At 44.1% G+C, this 22,334-nt stretch overlaps 1 protein-coding gene across 1 annotated transcript; it reads left to right on the forward strand.

Moving 5' to 3' along the window:
• The first annotated feature begins 12,167 nt into the window (after positions 1-12,167).
• Positions 12,168-20,177, forward strand: dld (deltaD). Its single transcript, XM_069522405.1, has 12 exons — positions 12,168-12,649; positions 12,795-13,097; positions 13,876-13,936; positions 14,695-14,952; positions 16,302-16,362; positions 16,505-16,635; positions 16,745-16,914; positions 17,027-17,243; positions 17,367-17,540; positions 17,657-18,386; positions 18,574-18,997; positions 19,114-20,177. Exons 1-12 carry the CDS (start codon positions 12,596-12,598, stop codon positions 19,117-19,119), a joined length of 2,589 nt encoding a protein of 862 aa, XP_069378506.1. The 5' UTR covers positions 12,168-12,595; the 3' UTR covers positions 19,120-20,177.
• Positions 20,178-22,334: the final 2,157 nt, after the last annotated feature.

Consider the following 22,334-nt stretch of genomic DNA (forward strand, 5'->3'; position numbering starts at 1 on the left):
TCATCACGTTACTAAACAAAGCGCACGTGCTCGGCGCATGGAGTCAGGGATCCGATGAACAGTGAAGTACTGAAAACTTAAATAAAACTACAAATACTGTGTAAAACACGTCATACAAATACATTTACTGCACTTCAGTAATAATAATAATAATAGCTAAACAATAATGATAATGATAACAAACTCACATTTCAAAACACAGTTACAATGTGCTTTATAATCATATAATACTAATAATATAAAACATTTAAGTTAAAGTAGGCCTGCACACGTTTCTGTCAACAATATGTACTTTAAGTAAAAGTGCCTGCTTTCTGTGATAGATACATTATCATACATTATTAATATTATCGCTAAGTTCATGCATAAGTAGTATACTGACATATCTGAGCAGTTTTGGGTACATTCTATAAAGATAGTCTCATTACATTACTCACATTATAAACGTTGGGGAATCAAAAGTGGTCTTGAATATCATCTTGTGATATATTGCTTAACTGTACCTCTTTAGGTCTCAGTCTGTTGAAAAATGAACTGTGTGAGAAGCTTGAAGGTGAAATGTCTCTTTAGTGGAACTGCAAATAATTTATGTACATCTGAAACATGACAAAACTTTTTACAAATAGTTTTGCATTATACTATATTATGTAAAATCCTTGTTTGTTATGTACTATCTTAGATTGAAAGGTAACTAGAAATTGCATCTGTCAGAAAGACAAAGCGCAGTAAAAAGTAATAAGATACAAATTAGATAGTTTATAAATGAACAACAAAACATGGAACTGGACTTAAGTACAGTACTTGAGTTCTTTTCTACCACTGGTGATTCCAATAACTATGCAGATCTAAAGATAAAATGTATACTTGAGACACAGTTTGAACATCTAATTTAGATCATCACAGTAGAGATACAGCTGCAACATAAGTATCTACATCCTAACGTGGCATGAATGAGAATGGACAGTTGAGGTTTTTGTGGGCTCTGTCTTCCCATTATAACTCTTCAGGCTAGGATCAGAGACGGGCTAATTGCTCTCCAAGCTCTCCTGGAGAATGGGGAGTCACAAGCTATTAGGTCTACCTTCTTAACACAAAGCACCCCCGTCCCCTCAGTTCCATTGTCTGAGTAGAGCAGGACTAAAGAAAAGGGACATATGCTGGCTGTCAGTCCAGCTGTCAGCATCTGTCGTTCCTTAGCCAGATGCTCTATGGACGGGGAGGACACTCTAACCCCTCCCGTTCAACCGATCTTCAGGAAGGGAGGAGCTGTGTTGTAAATCTGCACTGAAGGATTGCAACGAGAAGTTTTGACCACCAAACCCTTGAAAACTTGCATAGACTCAGAACTTTCACAAATTTCAATGGCTGATAAGTTTAACTTTATTTAAAGTAATCTTATCCTGGGGGGGGGCTTTTGGGAAATAAGCTTGTGGGCATGTGCAGATGTTGAATTAATACCTGCTCTGCCCATTCTTTTCTTTACCCATTTTTCCGTGAGCTACATATTTATTCTCAGAACGGAGGAGATGTGGGGCTCATTTTCTCAGGTTCAGATCGATGTGACAGGACTGATAATCTGCCTGAATTGGCTTTTTATCAAAACACACACATATACACACTTACACACTTATATTATACAGTCATGTTTTTAATAAGGCTGCTGATTACAATCGTGAATCAACTTCTAAGGTAAAAAAGAAATAGTAGCTTGTTGTCTTTGAGTGATCAGTCACGGGAATGACTTTATCTTCTTATCTAATGCTATTAAAAATGGGTTAGTCTGATATATGAAGTGTAGGGAGGTTACTAAAGACTGCGATGGTTGGACAAAGAGGGTTATGAAGTATTTGGGGTCATATTCATGCCAGATGATTTTACTAAGTCTTCAATAATCTAATATTAAGGATAATAATGATACAGTTTGTTTCACAATGCCTCTCTAGACACTCACAAAACCTTACATCACAAATAAACACATGAATAATGAAAGTAGATCAAATCAATCAGACACAAACGTATCAATACCACATATATGACTCTCATAAAAGAATGATTAGCAAACCATTCATTTCTGACATTTCCTAACTTTTTAAAAAACCATTATATCCGATAATCTAAATTGTTACAGATTATGAATGTATTGATCAGATTGCTCTAGATTGAAGTAAGTAAGACATGTTTATTGTATGTGGAGAAATGGGATAAATGAGAACCAGAGGACTTTTCATTATGTGAACAGGGTTTGGATCTGCGGGTCATGGAAATTGTCTTGTTATATTTATAATGATTTGCCGTTTTGTTTGTTTTTATATTTTCATTAAACTCAGCTCAATGTTTGCTTGATCTCTTGACCTGGATCAAGCCTAGTGTTTCTGCATCCTGAAAGCAGCCATAGACTTGGATCTTCACACAGATGCATGTATAGAGTATACATTCATTCCCCTTCATACAGTCTCTATATGTGAGCACAATAACCAGGCCTGACACAGGACTTACATAATCCTGCATCCCATCTGCAGCAGTCAGTGTTTGGGTCTGTTGCCTAATCACACTGGATCTTTTCAGTTTCCTCCTCCTCCTCCAACACTGACTCGTCCTTCTCCTCTTTGAGTCCTCCCCCCCTGTGGCCTCCCTCTCCTCCCTGCTCCTGACCAAAGCTTGACTCAGGAGAAACAGAGGCAGATGTTCCAGGAGCACACGACGGCCCTCAGCCCTACCCCCCAATACTTCCATTTGTACTGGATCAGCAGTTAACCCCCGGAAAGAATTGACCATACAGGCACGCACACACACATACAAAGAGCACTGCTGCCCAAATCTGTACTGGCTCAACAGTTGTCCAACTGAATGAACAAAACACACACACATACACACTATGGGCTGCCCAGATCCCCTCAGTGTCCCTGATAGTAGCCACCCTGGGGTCAGGCCTGGTGTCAGCGTCCAGAGCCCAGGGTCTCTCTGGGCAGCTGCTCTGGCTAATCCTGCTGCTGGAGGCCACTGGTTCTCAAACCAAAGGCCAAGGACCCCCAGGGGGCCACAGGGCAGGGAGCTCAGGGAGCAGGGAGTGTGTGATTTGTTCAAAATGCATTGTTTTGTTTGCTTACTTGCTTATTTGCTTCTTTTTTTAAAGTCCAAATCAAACAGCTGGGTCATCATCATCACAAATCTGACGCATCATCAAAAGTAGATGTATTGTTGTAACTCTGACCAAGTGCCATTCATACCCTCAGAATGAAATAAATATCTTCATCAAATATTTTATCATGAATGACAACATTTCAAGGAAATTATGTGCTAATATCAAAGTAAAATTCAACCAAGACGAAATGCAACAATATTCAGTTTAATATCACAAAAGACAAAGATTGAAAGGCCAGAACTGTGCTTGTCAATTTAGCTTGAAAAATGAATGGAAGTTCTGTCGATGAACTAGTTGATGAACTGACTTCATTTTTTCAGCCTTCACAACCCTGAATGAAGAAGTGGAACAAGCAGCAGACAGAAGTGACATCAAAGGTAAAAAACTTTTTTATGGAACGCTGAAGCTACTGTAATGAAATGTTACAGGAATATCAAAAATATTCAATCTCCAAACAGCAAACATACTTTAAATGCACTTATGACCTTTTTTTTAGATGTATCATAGTGTAAGTCTGATTCACACACTGAGGCTAACAGGTGTTATGAGTTGTTACATTCCTGACTGGGATGGTAGGTGTAGGCAGCCTCAGGTCTTTGTGGCTCAGATGGGGAGGGGACAGCCGGGTCTCAGGTTTCTGACATCACAGTGTTGCTGTTGCTGTGAGAATCTTTCCATCGCACCAACAGCCGACCTGGCCGCACGACTCTGCTGTTATCACTGAAACTCGACCTCATCCAAATCCATTTCAGGTGTTTCTTCAGTAATGCTGACACAATGACATGATGGATACAATAAATAGAATCATGATATAACAGCAGCCCTGTGATTTAAAGCATGTGTCTCCGTTCAGCTGTTAAATGAACTCGTTCAGCCTGCATACAAATTAAACATGTCAGTCTGCAGTGGTTTTAATTAAAACCAGGATTCTCGCCTCGTCATGTGGGAACCAGCGTCCCTGTGAACTCACTATAACTGACCAGACCAAAGGCTGCCATGCTCTGTGCAACAGTGTGCGTGTGTGTGTGTTTGGTGTGATGGTGATGATGTGGAGGTTCCCACGACGGCCATCCATCCATTTCTTGGCACACACACACACAAACACACACACAGGCCATATGGCCACAGCATACCCATGCATGCCTCCACTGTGATTTGGCCCGGGGAGCCACAGCATTGCTTCACCTACAGAGGCATGTGGCCTGTAAATGAAGAGATGGAGAGTGAGAGATGGGAGGATGACAGAGAGATGGGAGGAAGAGGTTGGCAGAGAGGAAGAAGATGAAGGATGGAGGGATGGAGAGACTCCTCAGAGAGATGGAGGTGAGGGTGGTTGGTTGGTTGGTGTTGTGGTGTTTGGTGAGCAGATGGCCGGGGCTCGAGGAGGGGCGTGTCCTGTCCTCGCGACCCTTCACAAATCACACGGTTCTCCCCCGAGGGGCTCGCGACTCGGCCTTCAATAAGAATCAATGGGAATTACTGCGCGAGAGAAAGGGATGAATGGGCGGCGGGGCGCGAGACCTCTTCCTTTGTTGTCCCCCTGCGTGTCACAGAGCTCCTGGTCACGCACACGCACACACGCACGCACGCACACACACTTGGACCTACACACGCGCACACACGTAGTAACACGTACACATAAACAATAGAAAGGCACTTCAGTTAAACAATCGACCTCCAGTTAAACAATTTTTTAACCTCGCCCACGCACACACACACACACACGCGCGCGCGCACACACGTAGTTACACGCATAGACAATACGAAAGCACTTTTACAATTTTTTAAACTCACACAAACACTTACACACAATCACACACACGCACGTGGACCGCAAAACACGTACACAAACATCCACACGCACACAAACACTGACACGCATCCACACACACGCACGTGGACTCACACACACAGAGATCAGAGGGGAGGAGTTCCTGCAGTTTCCTTAAGACACCATTAGAGAATCTCCTGGCATAAATTGTGTTTTAGGGGAAAATGTCATCTTGCTGTTGGTAAACCGGGGGGGGGGGGGTCACTTTCCATCTCACCATGCCTCTCTGTCACGGTTTGCTGGCCTAATCGGTAAATGTGTGCCACGTCATGGTGATGAATGACTGATGGTATATATTGGCCTAATACAGGGAGGGAGAGAAAGAGCACCGTGGACCTCTGAAAGTCGGGATGAGTGTAAATAAAAGGCTTTAGCAGGGGGATTTTACGCCACGCCACATAGCAGCATTGTAGGCATTGAGGAGGGGGCTGAAATCAACTGGTTAAATGAAATGAGCAGCGTCCTATAGCTAAACACACATACGGGTATACTGGGAAGACGGTGGCAGGCAAAGATAATAGTGTTAAAGCTCAAGGTTAAAGGCCCTTCAATCAGCATGGAGGAGTGCAAAAGAGCATATCATGGACACTTAATACACAGGCCTCTCATTCATGTGTACACTGACCCAGAGGGAATTATAGCCACTCTGGGTCATCACATGTATGCAATGATAACACACCAGCAAGGACAACATGACAACACTGTATGTGTCGACATGAAGGTCCTAATGAATGGGGACAGCAGCAGATCAAAATACAGAGGGTGCAGCAGTCTGAGCTGTCCTTGACCATGTGTTTGTGCTCGTGTGTGTAAACATTATATAGTGCTCACTTGCTCTCTCTTCATACAGGGCGTCAATACCTGCTCCAACACATTAATAGAGCAGTCAGTGAGAAGGAGGCCCCGCTCTGGATCTTTGTTGTGCAGAATGAGCTGTGTGACAGCAAAACCCAATCAGCATTTCCTTATTGTGAACAGATAGATAGATGGATGGATAGATAAATAGATGAAGATAGATAGATGGATGGATAGATAGATAGATAGATAGATGGATAGATAGATAGATAGATAGATAGATAGATAGATAGATAGATAGATAGATAGATAGATAGATAGATAGATAGATAGATAGATAGATAGATATATCATAATACCATCATGTCAACAAGTGTCAGCTCTTCACCACATGTTTCTGCTCATGTTAATAACACAGTCAGTGTTATGTCACATAAAACACGGGTATATTGTGTAGTCTTGTATCTCACATTCAGGAAAAGGGGATAATTTACTGTCAAACATATTGTAAGATGATTGTTTATGCTTTCTCTCTCTCTCTCTCTCTCTCTCTCTCTCTCTCTCTCTCTCCCTCTCTGGTTGGGATGTGTTATTGTGGGAGAGCAGGTGCTGCCGGCCCGATTACCATACAGCTGAAAGCACAAAGAGAAAAAAAAACTTTATTCCCTCCATGCACCCCCCTCCCAATCCCCCATTCCTCCTCCCCCTCCGTCTCCTCACAAAGTCTCTTAATGACAGCCACGCGAGTGACACGCCACCAAGTCTCTTTTTACTGCCTGTACCGAAAAAAAGTAAGGGGGAAATACACACAGGCATGCGGTGAAGTGAAGAAGAGGAAGAAGAGGAAGAAGAAGAAGAAGAAAGTGTGCTTGCCTGCAGCCACTCGTGTGTGCAAATCTCCTTCTTGCTTATTGTTTCTAAAAATATAATTTACATAGAGTGAATGGGGAATTGGGAAGTGCTGATCTAATTGTTAAATTGGCATTAAGGCAATATTTTTTATAAAGCACTTTGCAACCTTGTTTATATAAGTGCTGGCCAATGGAGTTTGAGTTTTATTATTATTACGCAGTCAGAAATAGGATACCTGAGGACAGGGCTGGACTGGGAGAACAAAACGGCCCGGGCATTTTTTGGCTCAGACCGGCCCGCATAATTAGCGGAGCACATCTGCCATTAAATTGACGCAACTTATGTCTTCTAAATGTACAAACGTTCTGGCCTAGTGAAAAAGGTGCACAATTTAACTAAAAAAACTCTCTTTCAGGTACCAAAAAAACACCAGGAAATGTGCAGTGACTTCACACTCAATTGTTTATTTAAAATGAATCCATAAATTTGCCATGATAGCTGGCAGAAAACCTGGACGTTGAGAGAAGACAGCCCCTGGCAGCTGCCGATGAACTGGCCTTATCTGCTCTCTTCAGTCCAATCAGCTCCTTGGACAGAGAGAGGGGGGGGGGGCACATACCCACTCTGATGTTAGGCACATACAACATCAGATTTTTAATGCTTTTATGTCGTGGTAATGTGGATATGTTTATATGTTTACTCACTTGGTGCATAGCCTTGTCTGTCTACACCGACTACAGTCCATCAAACACTCATGAAACCCACAGATAGACACACACACACACACACACACACACACACACACACACACACACACACACACACACACAGAGATAGAGAAGATCTGGTTTTTAAAAAATCTGGTTTGCAACAAGTTAATTATGTTCTGGTGAGGTGTAAATGTTTACTCACTTGGTGAATAGCTGACTTCACCGGAACCAACGCTCACAAACCCCGTCAATCCAGTAAGAACTATGTACATGTGAAGCCCTAGAGGGACAGGATTTCATAAAGAGGAAGACACAGAGAAGTGAGACTTGAATACATTACATGTGTGTGTGTGTGTGTGTGTGTGTGTGTGTGTGCTTGTGTGCGTTTGTGTTTGAATCAGATTGATTTCTTCTCACTTACCCAGAAACCAAACGTCTGTCCATCTCCAAAAACAATCCTCACAATCCAATCTCACAATCCTGAAATGGAACCCTAAAACCAGTAAATAACAGAAAAGGATGTAATGCATGTTAAAGGGGGGGAAAGGGAAAAAGTTTTAATTTCAAGCCAAACAATTACATTCATTTCCATAACTATAATACTTACTTTGTGAAAGCAAGTCGTCGCCACAACCTGAGACAGAGGCTTCCTAAAAGGAAAAAGAAGACAATCAACAATGAAAGTGTTATGCCTTTATTCCTTACTATCAAGTTTAGGTAATTTTGAAGAGAAACAAAACTAAACTAATATTAAAAATATTGTCTTACTTTAGTAGAGTAGGAGCTTCCGAAGCAGTTGACTTTTTTCGGCCACTCTGTCTATGACACTGTCTGTGTCCAATCCCATGAGGATGTCCTTTTCTGTGGACATCAGCATGAAGGCCTCCAATTTACCAGCAGATAAGCTGCTCCTCAGCCTGCTCTTGATGAATTTCAAAGTTGAAAATGATCTTTCACAGGCTACCTGTGTCACTGAGAGTGTCAGCAGATATTTGTAGGACAGAGCAAGAAGAGGGTATGCGTCTGTGAGCAGGTTGAATCTGAGGAGAATCTGGTAGCAACACAGGGGGCAGTTTTTACATGAGGCACAGGCTTTGCTGACAATTTTCATCTCCTCTGGGTCTCCACCAGGTCCTTCCTCCACAGTACGGGATGTGTACTCATCTAGTGGTGGACGTTTCAGCATGTCCCACTGGCTTGCCAAGCTTTCAAGTTCAGATTGTAAATTTGATATGGTTGCCGAATTGTTAAATTTGATGAGACATCTGCTTAGGTCTTTCAGTGCAGACTCAGGAAGACCACTGGTTTTGATATCTGGGAAGTTTTGGGGGTCCAGAATTGAGAGGTCCGCATACAGATTGCCGTTATCGAGGAATCGTCTTTGCATGGCCTCAATAACCGTGTCCATAATTTGGTTATGGACTTTAACCTCATACGTCTTGCTTGGGTCATTGGAAGTTTCATCCTGGGCCATCTCTCCTGGCATGGACTTCTTCTTCTTTTGCCTCCTCTGCGGTAGTGAAACCTCCACCTCCATGCCCATCTCCTCATCCTGCTCCTCCAGCTTGTCATTTGCCCACTTCACAAAACTCTCTGTTGCATCCTTGACTGTCTGGAAATCTCTTCCCATCTCCTTAAGGGCCTCTTGTGTGGACATCACCATCCTGTGGGCAGAGAGGATGTCCATCCCGCCTGTTTGGAGGTATTTGGATAGTGGGGTGGTCTTCTCAAATATCCGCAAGAATAATTGCGCGGTCAGGATGGTCTCGTGTCTGAGAAGGCCATCTTTGTATCCCCTTGCTTTGGATCTTACATTTGACTTCACTGTCGTCTGGTCTTGAATGGCTGAAAGGGTGCACAGAACATCAATGTAGAGACAGTCCTGCGGTTTCCCAAATGAGCCAAACGCTTTCTTTAAGGCATCATGCTTTGCCCACCAGCGTGTCTCTCCAATGGGTGCTATGCGCTTGTGCCTGCTGCTGTGGCTTTCCTTCTCCCATACGTTCATTCTCTGATGAGATTCTCGGATGAACACAGCGATGTCATTCAGGAGATGAAAAAGAGATCCACTCTCTATCACAATTTCAGTGGTGTCAGAAAGAACGAGATTGAGCACATGAGAGTAGCACCACACATGGACATGGTGAGGAGATTGTGATGACAAGAGTGAAGAGAAGCCTCTGTATCTTCCCTGCATGTTGGCAGCTCCATCTGTGGCATTTCCGATGCAGAGGCTTTTGTCTAAGTTCAGACCATCAAGCACATCACTCAACAACTGAACAAAGGCCTCTCCTGTGGATGAACTGCACCTTACCACAGCAACAAGCCTCTCGTGTACAGTATCAGTGACGTACCGAAGCACAACTGAGCACTGGTCTTGTGCTGTGATATCCTGTGTTGTGTCCAGTTGTATGGTAAACATGCCGGCTTTTTGAATTTCCGTGCCGATGTTTTTTTTGATCATCTTAAGGATTGTGTCAATCACTGAGTTGACAGTCGATTTAGACAGCAGAGTGACAAGGGAACCCCTGCCTCTTGAGCCTGATGCAGATTCATGGAGCTTTTTGCTTTTATGAATTATGTCACTGAGATGTTCTTTCAATGCCACATCATATTTCCCCAGCAAAAGTATCATCTCCAAAAAGTTGCCATGATCAAGGCTGCTGTCCTCTAGAGTATAAGCAGCCTCATTGTCTTCGTGCCTGTAGCTTAGCCCCCTCTTTCCAATCACTCTGACCACTTCCACCACACGGTCTAACACCTGCCGTCTTTTCTTGATCTGCTCTCTATGAGCAGTTAGCTGTCTTCCTCTAAGCAGGCTGTTTATGTCAGATTTTGAGCAGTTTAGAAAATAAGCTTCAGCACAAGCTCGATGTGCCATGCTTTTTTCATGCTCTTCTGCTCTCTGGTGAGCATGTCTACAGTCAGACATTCCAGTAATGAATACACTGTTATCAGAGGGCTTGCTAAAGGCCAAGCATACAAAACAAAATAAAGCAGGACGTTGATCACAGTATGTCAGCCACTTCCTGCTTGTACCTTCTTTGTTTGTGAAGACCTTTCCTATTGGGTTTGGAGCATGTTGCTTTGGATGGTGGTTCAAAAAAGTTTGCAGTGTAGCACGGTCTGGACGGCAAAAGTAGTCAACATCTGCCTCAACAGTCTTGCTTGACTAGAAAAGAACAGAGGGATCAATTATTAATTACAAATAATACTTAAACTAAATATCCAAATGTATATTTATTTGTAGTAACATTAATGCTTAAATGTTATATTTTATTTGGAAATATCCAAATAAGTTATGCTGTATTCATCTCCATTAAGTCATTTTAATATCTTTAAATTACCCATATTAAGAACACTGTAGGATATCTCTAAAATATGCCAAGTTTTAAAAATGCAATTTTATAGACGTGTGTATCGTGGGGCTATGCTGTGTGCTTGCTTATCCGTCAGGCATGATAGTGTGCAGCATGACTATTCATCTAGCATTTTCATTAGCATATTAGCATAGCCGTTTGTCACAACTATTACGCATCATTTTCATATCGCTGCGGCTGGCTAAATTCAAATCCATCATCTAAACGTATTATCCTTATGTTAATAGCTGCTTACCTGGTGCACCGGCAGCGGCTCACTCAGTCCATGACCCTCGGGTTCGGACTCATCATCTCTTCCTCCCTGTTCATGGCTAGTACTAGCGTCACCCTCTTCCACCATCTGTGCCGCCTCCATTGGTGGATCGCTACAGCTAGCCCCCTCGCCCTGTCCAATGGTGCTGGTGGTGCTTGATTCACCTGAGGTGGAGGGGGCTCCCGAAACACCTCCACTGAACATGTCCGTTATTTTAGAACATTTTCCGGCGTCTGCGGCTAGATTTTTGAGCCTTTTGGCCCTGAGCTTTTCAGCTCCACCTTTGAGTTTACGCTTTGGTTTGTCCATTGCCGTCTTCCACTCACGCAAACTCGCGGCCGAGGGCCGTCAACATGACATCGTGGGCCGCCGGTCAGTTTTTTTTTTTTTTTTTTTTTTTTTTTTTGAAAAAAAAAAAAAAAAAAAAAAAACTGACCGGGGGCGGCCGTCGGCCCTCGAGGGAAGTCGGCCCACCGGGAAAATGCCCGGTATGCCAGATTGCCAGTCCAGCCCTGCCTGAGGAAGACAGCAGCTGTTTGGTGAGCGCGCACGTGGAGACGTATAGGACATGTATAGCCAATCATTAAAGATAAGATAATAAGAACAGATCGACTTGTTTGGGGGGTGTGAACATGCGAGGACCACTGCAGGGGTAACACCATAGGAATGCAGCGGAGCAGATGGTCGTTGTAACGCGGTTGGGACGGCTGGCTGGCTGGAGCAGGTCAGGGCATAGAGGCTCTACCATAACCCCAGATATGAGGAGTCATACCCTGGCACCCCGGCTGCCCCCCTATACATGTATAAATCACTTGATGGTGTGATGTGCAGGATTTCGTGCAGAGGTTGAAGAATTTATCGGAATGTAAATGCAAGTGTGGAGGAGGGAGGGGGGGGCGTCAGGGGAAGCGAGGGGTTGTTGCACATTTAACAGCTCAGTAGCCATTTGGTCTGTCCCCTTTGAGAGAAAGAGAGAGGAGTGGGGGCGGGTTTTAGAGTGTGTGTGTGTGTGTGTGTGTGTGTGTGTGTGTGTGTCCCCCCCCCCCCCCCCGCTCTTTCTTTGTGATTGCCCCGGGGCGGACTTGTGGTGGCGGTGGTGGTGGGATGGAGGGAGGGAAGAAGAGGAGCAGAGAGGCTCATTTGCATCTTATTACCCATCGCCTGCTGGCCCCGGTATAAAACCCTGTGCAGGGGCAGGAGAGCCATCAGACAAACACACTGTTAAACCGAGAGACACAGAGAAACTCGTTTTCTGCGTTTCAGGATCAGCATATCATTATGAAGCAAGTGGGAAAATAAACAAGGCCATCACCACATCGAGAGCTGCCTCTGGGTTGACTGGAATTAACTCTCTTATATTTCCAACGGAGATTTCATTCAACAAGAGGATCCTTCTTCTCCTTTTCTTTTGCTGAGGATTACTTTTTTACACTGTAAAACTTGTTCTGGCTCGTTGTGGGAACAGACGCGCAACAGGACAAACTTTCTCCTCATCCTCCCTCCCGTGCGTAAAGGCTTCACCTTGACTGTGAGTGCGCGGAGGAGCTTCTGAAAACTTTCTCCATGTGTGTTTGAGTTTGGCTGCTCGGACCCTTTGGAGCATTCACCGCTTGTTGGAGGGCTGTCAACACAATGGGACGCCTGTCTCTGCTCCTGGTTGTCACTCTGTCCCTGCTCACCTGCCAGGTAGGTCCAGAGGATGAATTATAAAACTCTATGTTATCTCTGCATTGATTTTCACATTTTAAATGCGTATATTTCCACACTCTGAACTCACCTGTGTGAAACGCACCGGGCTGACATGTGTGTTTGTGTGTGTGTTGCCACTTAGGTCTCATGTTCCGGAGTGTTTGAGCTGAAGCTGCAGGAGTTCCTCAACAAGAAAGGAATAACGGGGAACGCAAACTGCTGCGCCGGAGGCTCCGCGCATCCGCAGGGACACCAGCAGTGCGAGTGCAAGACTTTCTTTCGGATCTGTCTGAAGCACTACCAGGCCAACGTTTCCCCCGAGCCTCCCTGCACCTACGGCGGGGCTGTGACTCCCGTGCTCGGCTCCAACTCTTTCCAGGTGCCGGAAACCAATGCGGACAGCTTCACCAACCCGGTGCGCTTTCCCTTCGGCTTCACATGGCCGGTGAGTGTTTCAATGACAATAGACGAGGGGTGGCTTATAATTTATCACCCCATATTAATCTAACCTCCACAGCACTTCTTGATAATAAGTATTTTATAACTTTTTTTTGGCATTACTTTAAAGAAACCATCATCCCCTGGAAGATTCCATAATAACTCTATGTGCATTTAATTTAAACTAAACAGTAATATTTCTGTCATACAGGAAGACTGTATTATCATGAGTTCTGTCACATTTTGCAGTAGTAATGAAAAGCATGGGCAGACAGACAGTGGATTTATTATGGTCTTATTCCAGTGGGACACATTAGCTTTGAAGAGTGCAAAACGCAACAGATGCTCCCAAACTCAACACTTGTGAGGGTCTTTGTCAGCAGTGTGTGAGAGGGGCTATTGTAGTGTTCCTGTGCTCTTTGGTGGGAGGGGGGGAGTGTGTGTGTGGTGGGGGGAGTGGTGGGAGTGTTTTCACCAAACGCTCCCTCTCCTCCGACCACGCATGCAGGCGTGGTGGTAAATTTAACATCCTCTGAGTTGGCACATCATTGGCAGCGCAGCGTGAAATTCCGCCTCGTTTGGTTTTACGGCGGCGAGCGAGTGTGATAGTGGCAGGGTGTTAAAAGGGGAGCAGGTAGTGGCCCTTATTAGGCCCCTAATCAACACGGGAATTAGGCTGTGAAGTTTATTGGGAGGCCTCCTCTAATGGCCCTCTGCTGTGGGAGGGAGGGAGGCTTCCAGGCCAAGCAGCTGTTGACTCTCTCTGTGTCTCTGTCTCTCCTCAGGGGACGTTTTCACTGATCATTGAAGCCCTGCACACTGACTCCCTGGACGACCTGGCAACAGGTGGGTGGCAGCCAGAGAAGGCAGCACTGTAACTCAAAGACAGTGCCAGAAGGCTAATAGTGGCCTGGTTTCTCTCAGTAGCACGTTTTTTCACTTACTGCTCACTCATTGGTGATAAGTAGGACACACTAAATCTGACAAATGATGTAGTCTTGTTTTATTATTAGGCCTATTATGCTTATTAAACAATTATATGCTTACAATTTCTACATTTAAAAACAGGTGATAATATTTCAACATATTAAAGTATAATCTACATGATAATTCTGACAGAACATCTGTGAGATGCTTAAAAAAAGGAAAGCAAATATCTGCTTAGTGCACAATACCTGCTTATGTTGCAAATAATCATATTATGAGTCTGAGGGTCATGATGATAAGTAAATTATATCAAACACAGTCTCTATGTTTTAAAGCACCAGGTTTCTCTAACATCGCACTTGCAGGGAAAAGGCCACCCATAGTTTTTGCAGGTGTTTGTTGTGATTTGTTCCAGTGGTGAGATATTTGCTGCTGTTATCTTTTATCTACTGTGCTTATCACTGAACTAATGATGACTAACTAGCAGCACAGGACAGTGGGAGTATGGGTGGTGAAGGTGGAAATGTAAAATCCCTGTGGACACCTAAGTTTTAATAAGAGTGTACAGTTCACAAATGTAAGCATTATTTAGCAAATTAAAACAAGAAATATAACTCATAACTCATCTAACTGTATAAGATATGATCAATAACAAGCTGCATGCTTCTCTTCTGCAGACAACCCAGAGCATCTGATCAGCAGGATCACCACCCAGCGTCACCTCACCGTGGGAGAGGAGTGGTTCAAGGACATGCAGACAACTGGCGGGACGGAGCTACGTTACTCCTATCGCTTCCTGTGTGACGAGCACTACTACGGCGATGGCTGTTCTGTCTTCTGTCGGCCCCGAGACGATGCTTTTGGCCACTTCACCTGTGGCGAGCGTGGGGAGATCATATGCAACTCTGGCTGGAAGGGACAGTACTGCACTGAACGTAAGTGGGTTAAATTTTTTAAATCCAGCAGTAATATCTTTCAGGGGGTTTGTGCAACATGTTAAGGGGAAACAGCTGTGGTGTTGCTCAAGGTGATGTTGGAATTCACTAACAGATGCCAAGGGACAGATGAGCTTCAGGAGCAGCACAGTGATTGGTACTCAATGTTGTTTAAAAGAATCTCTGATCCCAAAATACCTCAGTGCATGAGGAATAATAACCGATTAAACTAAGACTGGACAATGAGGTTAGAAAAAAAATGTTCACCATCAAAACTGTACGGAGGCCTAAATCAACATTGATGAGGCAAAAACTTTGAGTGTTTTTTTAAATTCTACAAAGTTTCTAAAGCTACTTTTCAAAGTTAATTTCCCCCAACAGTCCCTTGCCAATCGTTATTGTTTAGGGACTTTTTCCACCTCCTAATGCGGGGCCCGTGTGCAACAGGCGTCAGTTAGTTATCCCATAGCACCAGAGGCCTCCATTCTAATGAGCCGCACTGGCTCCTCAGTAATTCACACGCCGCGTGCCTTCCATTAGACCACTGCGGCCTCCTTTGCCCCAAACCTCCTCCCCGATTGGCCAAGTGGGGGTCCTGCATTGTTGCGGCCTGGGCTGTTGATTGGCCAAGCGCGGTTGTGTATTGTTGTGGAGGGGGCAGCTGCTCGGTGAGAGGAGACAATGGAGCAGCTGTCTGGTGGTTAGCTCCACACAGACCAGCTGGCTCTGGGTGGGAGGAGGAGTGTGAGGAGAGACGGGAGGAGCAGAGGAGGGGAAGGAGAGCAAGAAGAGAGGAGGAGAAGAGAGGGGATAGGTGAATGGAAGAGGAAGAGAGAAGGATCAGAAGGAGGAGGGATGGGTGGGTGGGGTATTATGGGGGTGGCAAGGGTGAGAAAAGGGACTTCTGACCCACAGTCAAGGGGAGAAAGGAGGCTTTGTGTGCAATGCTTTTGTGTCGGAGAGCAACCATGTTAAAGAAGAGGGCTTGTTGGCTGGTTCCCCACTTTGGTGACCAAAGCTCTCGAAGCCCCCCGAGGGATGTTATAGTTGTGAGGCAATGTTTTCTACAAGTTTTTAAAATTTAAGAAACCAAAGTGTTTCAGCAGTGACCCGATGACCCAGTTTACCCACAAGATTTTATCGTGTCCAGATACAAAGTGACATGAACCACAAAACATGTTTTCATAAGACTCTGTTGCAGCCTAGAAGTAGATATATGAGCATGTAAACACACTGGATCAAACAGATCAGAAGGTTCGAGCAACCACCAGACAGGCACCAGTTTGAAAACGCAGATGGAGGGCATGTTTCCCATAATTCACTTGTCATCTTTTCTTTCCTCTCTGCAGCAATCTGTCTTCCTGGCTGTGATGAAGAACATGGCTTCTGTGAAAAACCAGGAGAGTGCAAGTAAGTGCAGAAACCATGGATGTTAATTTTTTTCAGAGTTGCTCAACTGGATCATAAATAAATTAAAAGTAGCATTGTACATGATCATCATTATCCTTTTTTCTGTTATGAGAAATACTAAGTGAATGTTGTGTGTTAACAGGTGTCGTGTGGGCTTCAGCGGACGTTACTGTGATGACTGTATCCGTTACCCAGGCTGCCTCCATGGCACCTGCCAACAGCCCTGGCAATGTAACTGCCAGGAGGGATGGGGTGGGCTCTTCTGCAACCAGGGTGAGTTCACTGAGAGATTTACCACTTTGTTAGAATCCCTCCATTTTTGTTACTTTTTCAAATTTACAATGTGTTGTTCATTAATGTTGTTTATTGTTGATGGTTCCAGATCTGAACTACTGTACGCACCATAAGCCTTGCCTTAATGGAGCCACCTGTACCAACACTGGCCAGGGAAGCTACACTTGCTCCTGTCTACCTGGATTTACGGGCGCCAGCTGTGAGATCCAGGTCAATGAATGTTCTGGAAACCCCTGTCGCAACGGAGGCAGCTGCACTGTGAGTATCATGAGAGGAAGAGTGTGAGAGAAGTGATGTGATGATGAAATAAACAATCATATTCAGACAACAAGCCTAAATGTAACCACTGTTTACATTCTTCCCAATGTAGGACAATGACAATGGCTACAAGTGCACATGTCCACCTGGTTTCTATGGCAACAACTGCGAGTTGAGTGCCAGTACCTGTGCAGATGGGCCTTGCTTCAATGATGGACATTGTGTCGACAACCCTGAGGGGGGCTACTTCTGCAAGTGCCCGTTGGGATACGCCGGCTTCAACTGCGAGAAGAAAATCGACCACTGCTCCTCCAACCCCTGTTTAAATGGTACTTTGACTTCTATGTTTTTACATTAATTATAATTAACCTACAATAAATCCTGCACCAGGAAGTAAAATGTCCAAAATGACTAACCTTCAGTCTTTGTCTCAATCTCTGTCCCCTCTGCAGGTGCAGAATGTGTAGATCTGGTGAACTCCTACCTCTGTCAGTGTCCTGATGGATTTTCTGGTCCTAACTGTGAGGACAGCGGCAGCATCTCTGGACACTGTCTATCTTTCCCCTGTCAGAACGGTGGGACGTGTCAAGAGGGAGTGAATGGCTACACCTGTACCTGCCCTCCAGGTATGGCAGCTCCAAACAGAACTCTCTTGATGGATTATGTTGATGGGCTTTTTCTTTTTTTATACAGTTTTTGATTAGTTTTGTTCTAGACTGATAATCTCTGATTTCGTCCGCAGGCTATACTGGCAAAAACTGCAGCTCCCCCATCTCCCGCTGCTCTCACAACCCCTGCCACAATGGAGCAACCTGCCACGAGCGCGGCGGCCGTTATGTGTGTGCTTGTGTGCCCGGCTATGGTGGTCACAACTGCCAGTTCCTCTTACCAGAGGTTCCCAAAGGTCAGCCGGTGGTGGACGGACCGGATCGGCGATATTCTTCACCGGAAAATGGAAATGTTGAAGAGGAGGAGGATGACGATAGCGGTTTCCCTTGGACGGCTGTGTGTGCTGGTGTCTTCCTCGTTCTCGTGATCCTGATTGGCTGCTCAGTGATGGTTGTTTACATTCGCGTCAAACTGCAAGAGCGGCAAAGTCACCACAGTGACAGTGTCCACAGTGACAGCCACGAGACCATGAACAACCTGACGACCACCAACAATTGTCTCCGAACTGACAAGGAAGTGGGTGCTATGATGGCGACGTCCATTAAAAACACCAACAAGAAGGTGGATTACCACTCAGACCTTGCTGGGTCTCTGGGTGGTCTGAGTGGAATCAGCGGACTCAATGGATCAGAGAAGAACGGCTTTAAGACTCGTTATCCCAGTGTGGAGTACAACCTGGTGCATGAGCTCCGGCCAGAGGAGCTGCTGCTGTGTAAAGAAGAGGAGCATGATGAGCTAGAGGACAAAAGTGAAATGCTGGATGAGTTTGACACAGAAGAAAGATACAGAAAGAGACAAAAAAGGTACGTAGCTGTCAAAATATACACTTATATAGGTACACTGCTTTGAATCGTGCATTCCTCAAACTAAGCTTGTTAAAAATGCAAGTATTAAAATGTACATCTTCCATTCAATGGCTTTAGCATTTGTTGTTTGGAGGGAGGCATCTCTGAATCTGTTTGTAAACTGTTATTGTTCCCTTTCCCACAGTGATGCATCAGAAAAGAAATATGAAGAAGAGTCAACAAGTTGCAGCGAAGCAAAGTATCAGTCCTCCAGTGATCTGAACTATCACGCAGCAAGTGATCTTAAATACCAGTCAACCAGTGACGTCAAATACCAGTCAACCAGTGATGTCAAGTACCAGTCAACCAGTGACGTCAAATACCAGTCAACCAGTGATGTCAAGTACCCATCAACCAGTGACGTCAAATACCAGTCAACCACTGACGTCAAGAACCCATCAACCAGTGACGTCATGTACCCATCAACCAGTGACGTCATGTACCCATCAACCAGTGATGCTGAATACCACTGTCCCAGTGACAGCAGGTACCAGTGTACCACTGACACCAAATACCAGTCTGTTTACGTCATGTCGGACCAGAAGGATGAATGTATCATCGCTACAGAGGTGAGGACACAGAAATCTATTTATCCTCCTGGCAAATGTATGAAATAAATGTAACCCCCCTCAACATGGTGTGCAAAAAGACACAAGACACTGATGTTTTCTTCTCTGTATTACAGGTATGATACCAGACCAGTTTCCTCTGGTTGTGGTTGGTCCACACACACCAGCCCTGAGCAGTAGAGCTCAGCTTGTCTCCAGGAGGTTCTACTCCTGCTGTTTGCTGCTGTTCCCTGGGATTTTTCCGGAGGACTTTTGAGCCACGGTGCTGCTGAGCCAGCAGAGTATTCATCAAGGCCTTAGTACTTTGTAGTGCTACGGGTGAATACAAGACAATTTTAAACCCTTGATGGATGCTGACGCAGTGCTATGGACAAAGAGCCGAAAGACAGTGCTAGCAGTTGTACAAACTTTGTACAGAAACAGTGCTGAACATGTAGTGATGCAGATTGAATGATTGCAGCTGGAGAACTGATGAAGAGCTTGGAGGATTTACTGCTCGTACCAGGATGAACTCCTCTCTGCTGGTCAACAGCGAAGTATTGATCTGGATGTTGACCAATAATATTGTAGTACTGTGGAGTACTGATTGAACAGTTTTGTACCTTTGGAGTACTCAGAACTTTTGAAGTACAGTTGTAGAACTGTTATGTGTTGTGGTTTTACAATGCAGTGTAAAAGCTGTCATGGATATTGAACAGTTCCTGTTCTGTGCAGTGCTGCAGAGTTGAGGGTGGAGTTGTAGCAACATTAGAAGTTTTCAAACTGCAGCTGCTAAGAATCCATTAATAAAAAAACTCAATTGGAACTTAAAAAAATTTAAAACAGCTGCACCAGCTTTACATCTTAACATAACTCTGCAGCACTGACAGAGACGATGTTGGCTGAGCTGGTTCTCAGCAGAAATGAGGGAACTGAAGATTCCAGTAGTGACTGCACATCGATCCAACATGGATCCTGTTGGGCCATACTGGCCTCTGACCCCTGAAGGTTTTAATACACAGGGCAATGTTTCGGGCAGAGTGACTGAGGAAACAATTTCAGTATTGGAGGACAAAAAAATGAATCAGGCAAAACAAACAAACAAAAATTCATTATGAATTTATTTGTTATTATGTTCTGCTACTAAAATTCCTGGATACGGTGAAAGTATTGTTTCACAACTCAAAATAAACTAATTTGTGATAACTGTCTTGACCTCTGATGATGCTGTCTTGTTTCCAAGTGAGCTATGATGGACTCGTCTTAACTGCCAAGACCTCATTGCACTATGGAGGTGTGTGTTTAAGAGTGTATGTGTACAGAGGCGGTGATGTCATTTGTGTGGTGTCAGAAGAGTACACTGCCCAATCCCGCTCCCCTCCCCTCCACTATTAGCCAATTGAAGGACACCATCACCCTGCCTGCCATTGGTTAGGATAATTTGTTTTTTTATTTTATTTGTTATCTAAAGAAAGACGTATTCTTTTAATTTAATGATGTAATTATTTGTGTTTCATTTTGTTGTGATGTTTTTTTGTTAAATCTCTTATAATTTAAGTTGGACTGTTTTTATTTGGCAGATAATGTATGTATGTAAGTTTGTATGTATGCATGTATGTGTTAGGCACTTGAGACCACTGTGACTGTGTTGTATTTAAGATAAAAGTCGTATGTACAGAGCCTGTCATTTTTATTACTGGAAAACAACGCAATATTTTTCCAAAATAAAAGAGGAATGAAATATAGAACATCTGCTGTTGACTTATTTGATATCATCATGTTTTTAATTAACATCTCATGCACATGAGAAGTAGAAAATTAAGTTGCTGCAATTTCCTTCTGTGCGGTGGCTTCATCTCACAGTAATGGCAGTTTCAGTAGCAAGGATTCCAACACAACAATGTGTAGTTTACAGGTTGTTAAGGAAGCGGGGGGAAGTGCAGGGAGAGTGCACTGATGACTGGGCGGAGGGAGAGTAAATTTGTGGGTTCCATCTCAGGCATCATTGTACCCAAGCTGATGACGGCCCCTAGGAGGCCCCTACAATGCAATGTGAGAGAGATATGCACCAAACTGAATAAGAAGAAATGAGGGAGAAGAAGATGAAGGAATGTGGGTAGAGATGAGGTAAGGGTTGACCGAGTATAGATCAGAGTGTGATGGTTGATCAAGTACATAGATTAGAGCGGGATGGGCTGATCGGGTATATTAGAGGTGGTTGAGGCATGACCCTGCTCCTGAACCAGTTAATTAACTTCATTTATATCTAGTGTGCACAACTATTGCTTTGGCTTTATTTAGGAATAACAGAGTGAGGTTTGCATCATCATGCATCATCTAAAAAGATGGCAAAGTAAAATAATCTTCATAGGGCCAGTTTTACATGTGCAGTTCCTCTAAAAGGCAATTTTACAAATTCAAAACGATTTGTTGTCGCTAAGTGATAGTGTTGGTATTTGCATATGTGCATGCATGTGTGTGAGTGTGTGTGTATGTGTGTGAGTGTGTGTGTAAGTTTGTCTGACACAGCAGAAGACTGTCTCCTTGTGGAACCACTAAATGAGACAAAGACACACCCCATAATCATAGACTGCTTAGCTAGCCTGCTCTGAGGCCAGACCCATCTCTTTGTGTGTGTGTGTTTGAGTGAGAGAAAGAGAGCGAGAGAGAGAGTTTCTGTATGTGTAAGGCTGCATACAAGTATATGACTGTGTCTTCTTTGATATGTTTTTTCTATTAACTTATTGTATCTTTCCCTCTCCCTCTCTCTCATTCTATCTTTGTGTGTGTGTGTGTGTGTGTGTGTGTGTGTGTGTGTGTGTGTGTGTGTGTATGAGTGTGTGTGTGTGTGTGTGTGTGTGTGATCTTGTTTTAAGCAGAGGGGTATTTATAGCTGGGGAGAGAAACCACCAGTCTGGATTTGGTCCCGGTTGCCCCTGCCTGACTACTCTGTATATGTGTGTGTGTGTGTGTGTGTGTGTGCATGTGTGTCATTTAGTGACCACTGGGAGTGTAAAAGTAGTCATCAAAGAAATTCATCTGGTTCACAATCTCTATAAACACACACAAGTTGGTGAGATTGGATGACGGATGATCAGAAATTAACAAGAATTACAGAGGAAAAAGCACATCAAGTGTCAAGTGGAGCACAGTAGCACACACATACACACACAAACAAATACACAGGTCATGCCACATGATCGAGGGGGAGGAAAAAGAAGTGAAGATGATAAATTCTTTAACATTTCTGGTGTGGATCTGGATCAATAAGAGTTTTTTTTTTCACTTGATATAACATTGTGAGTTGGGGCTTTGTTTATTTTGGAAACACTCACCAATTTTCCAACAAATAATTCAT

The sequence above is a fragment of the Paralichthys olivaceus genome, chromosome 1, assembly GCF_024713975.1.
Source record: "Paralichthys olivaceus isolate ysfri-2021 chromosome 1, ASM2471397v2, whole genome shotgun sequence".
Taxonomy (NCBI): domain Eukaryota; kingdom Metazoa; phylum Chordata; class Actinopteri; order Pleuronectiformes; family Paralichthyidae; genus Paralichthys; species Paralichthys olivaceus.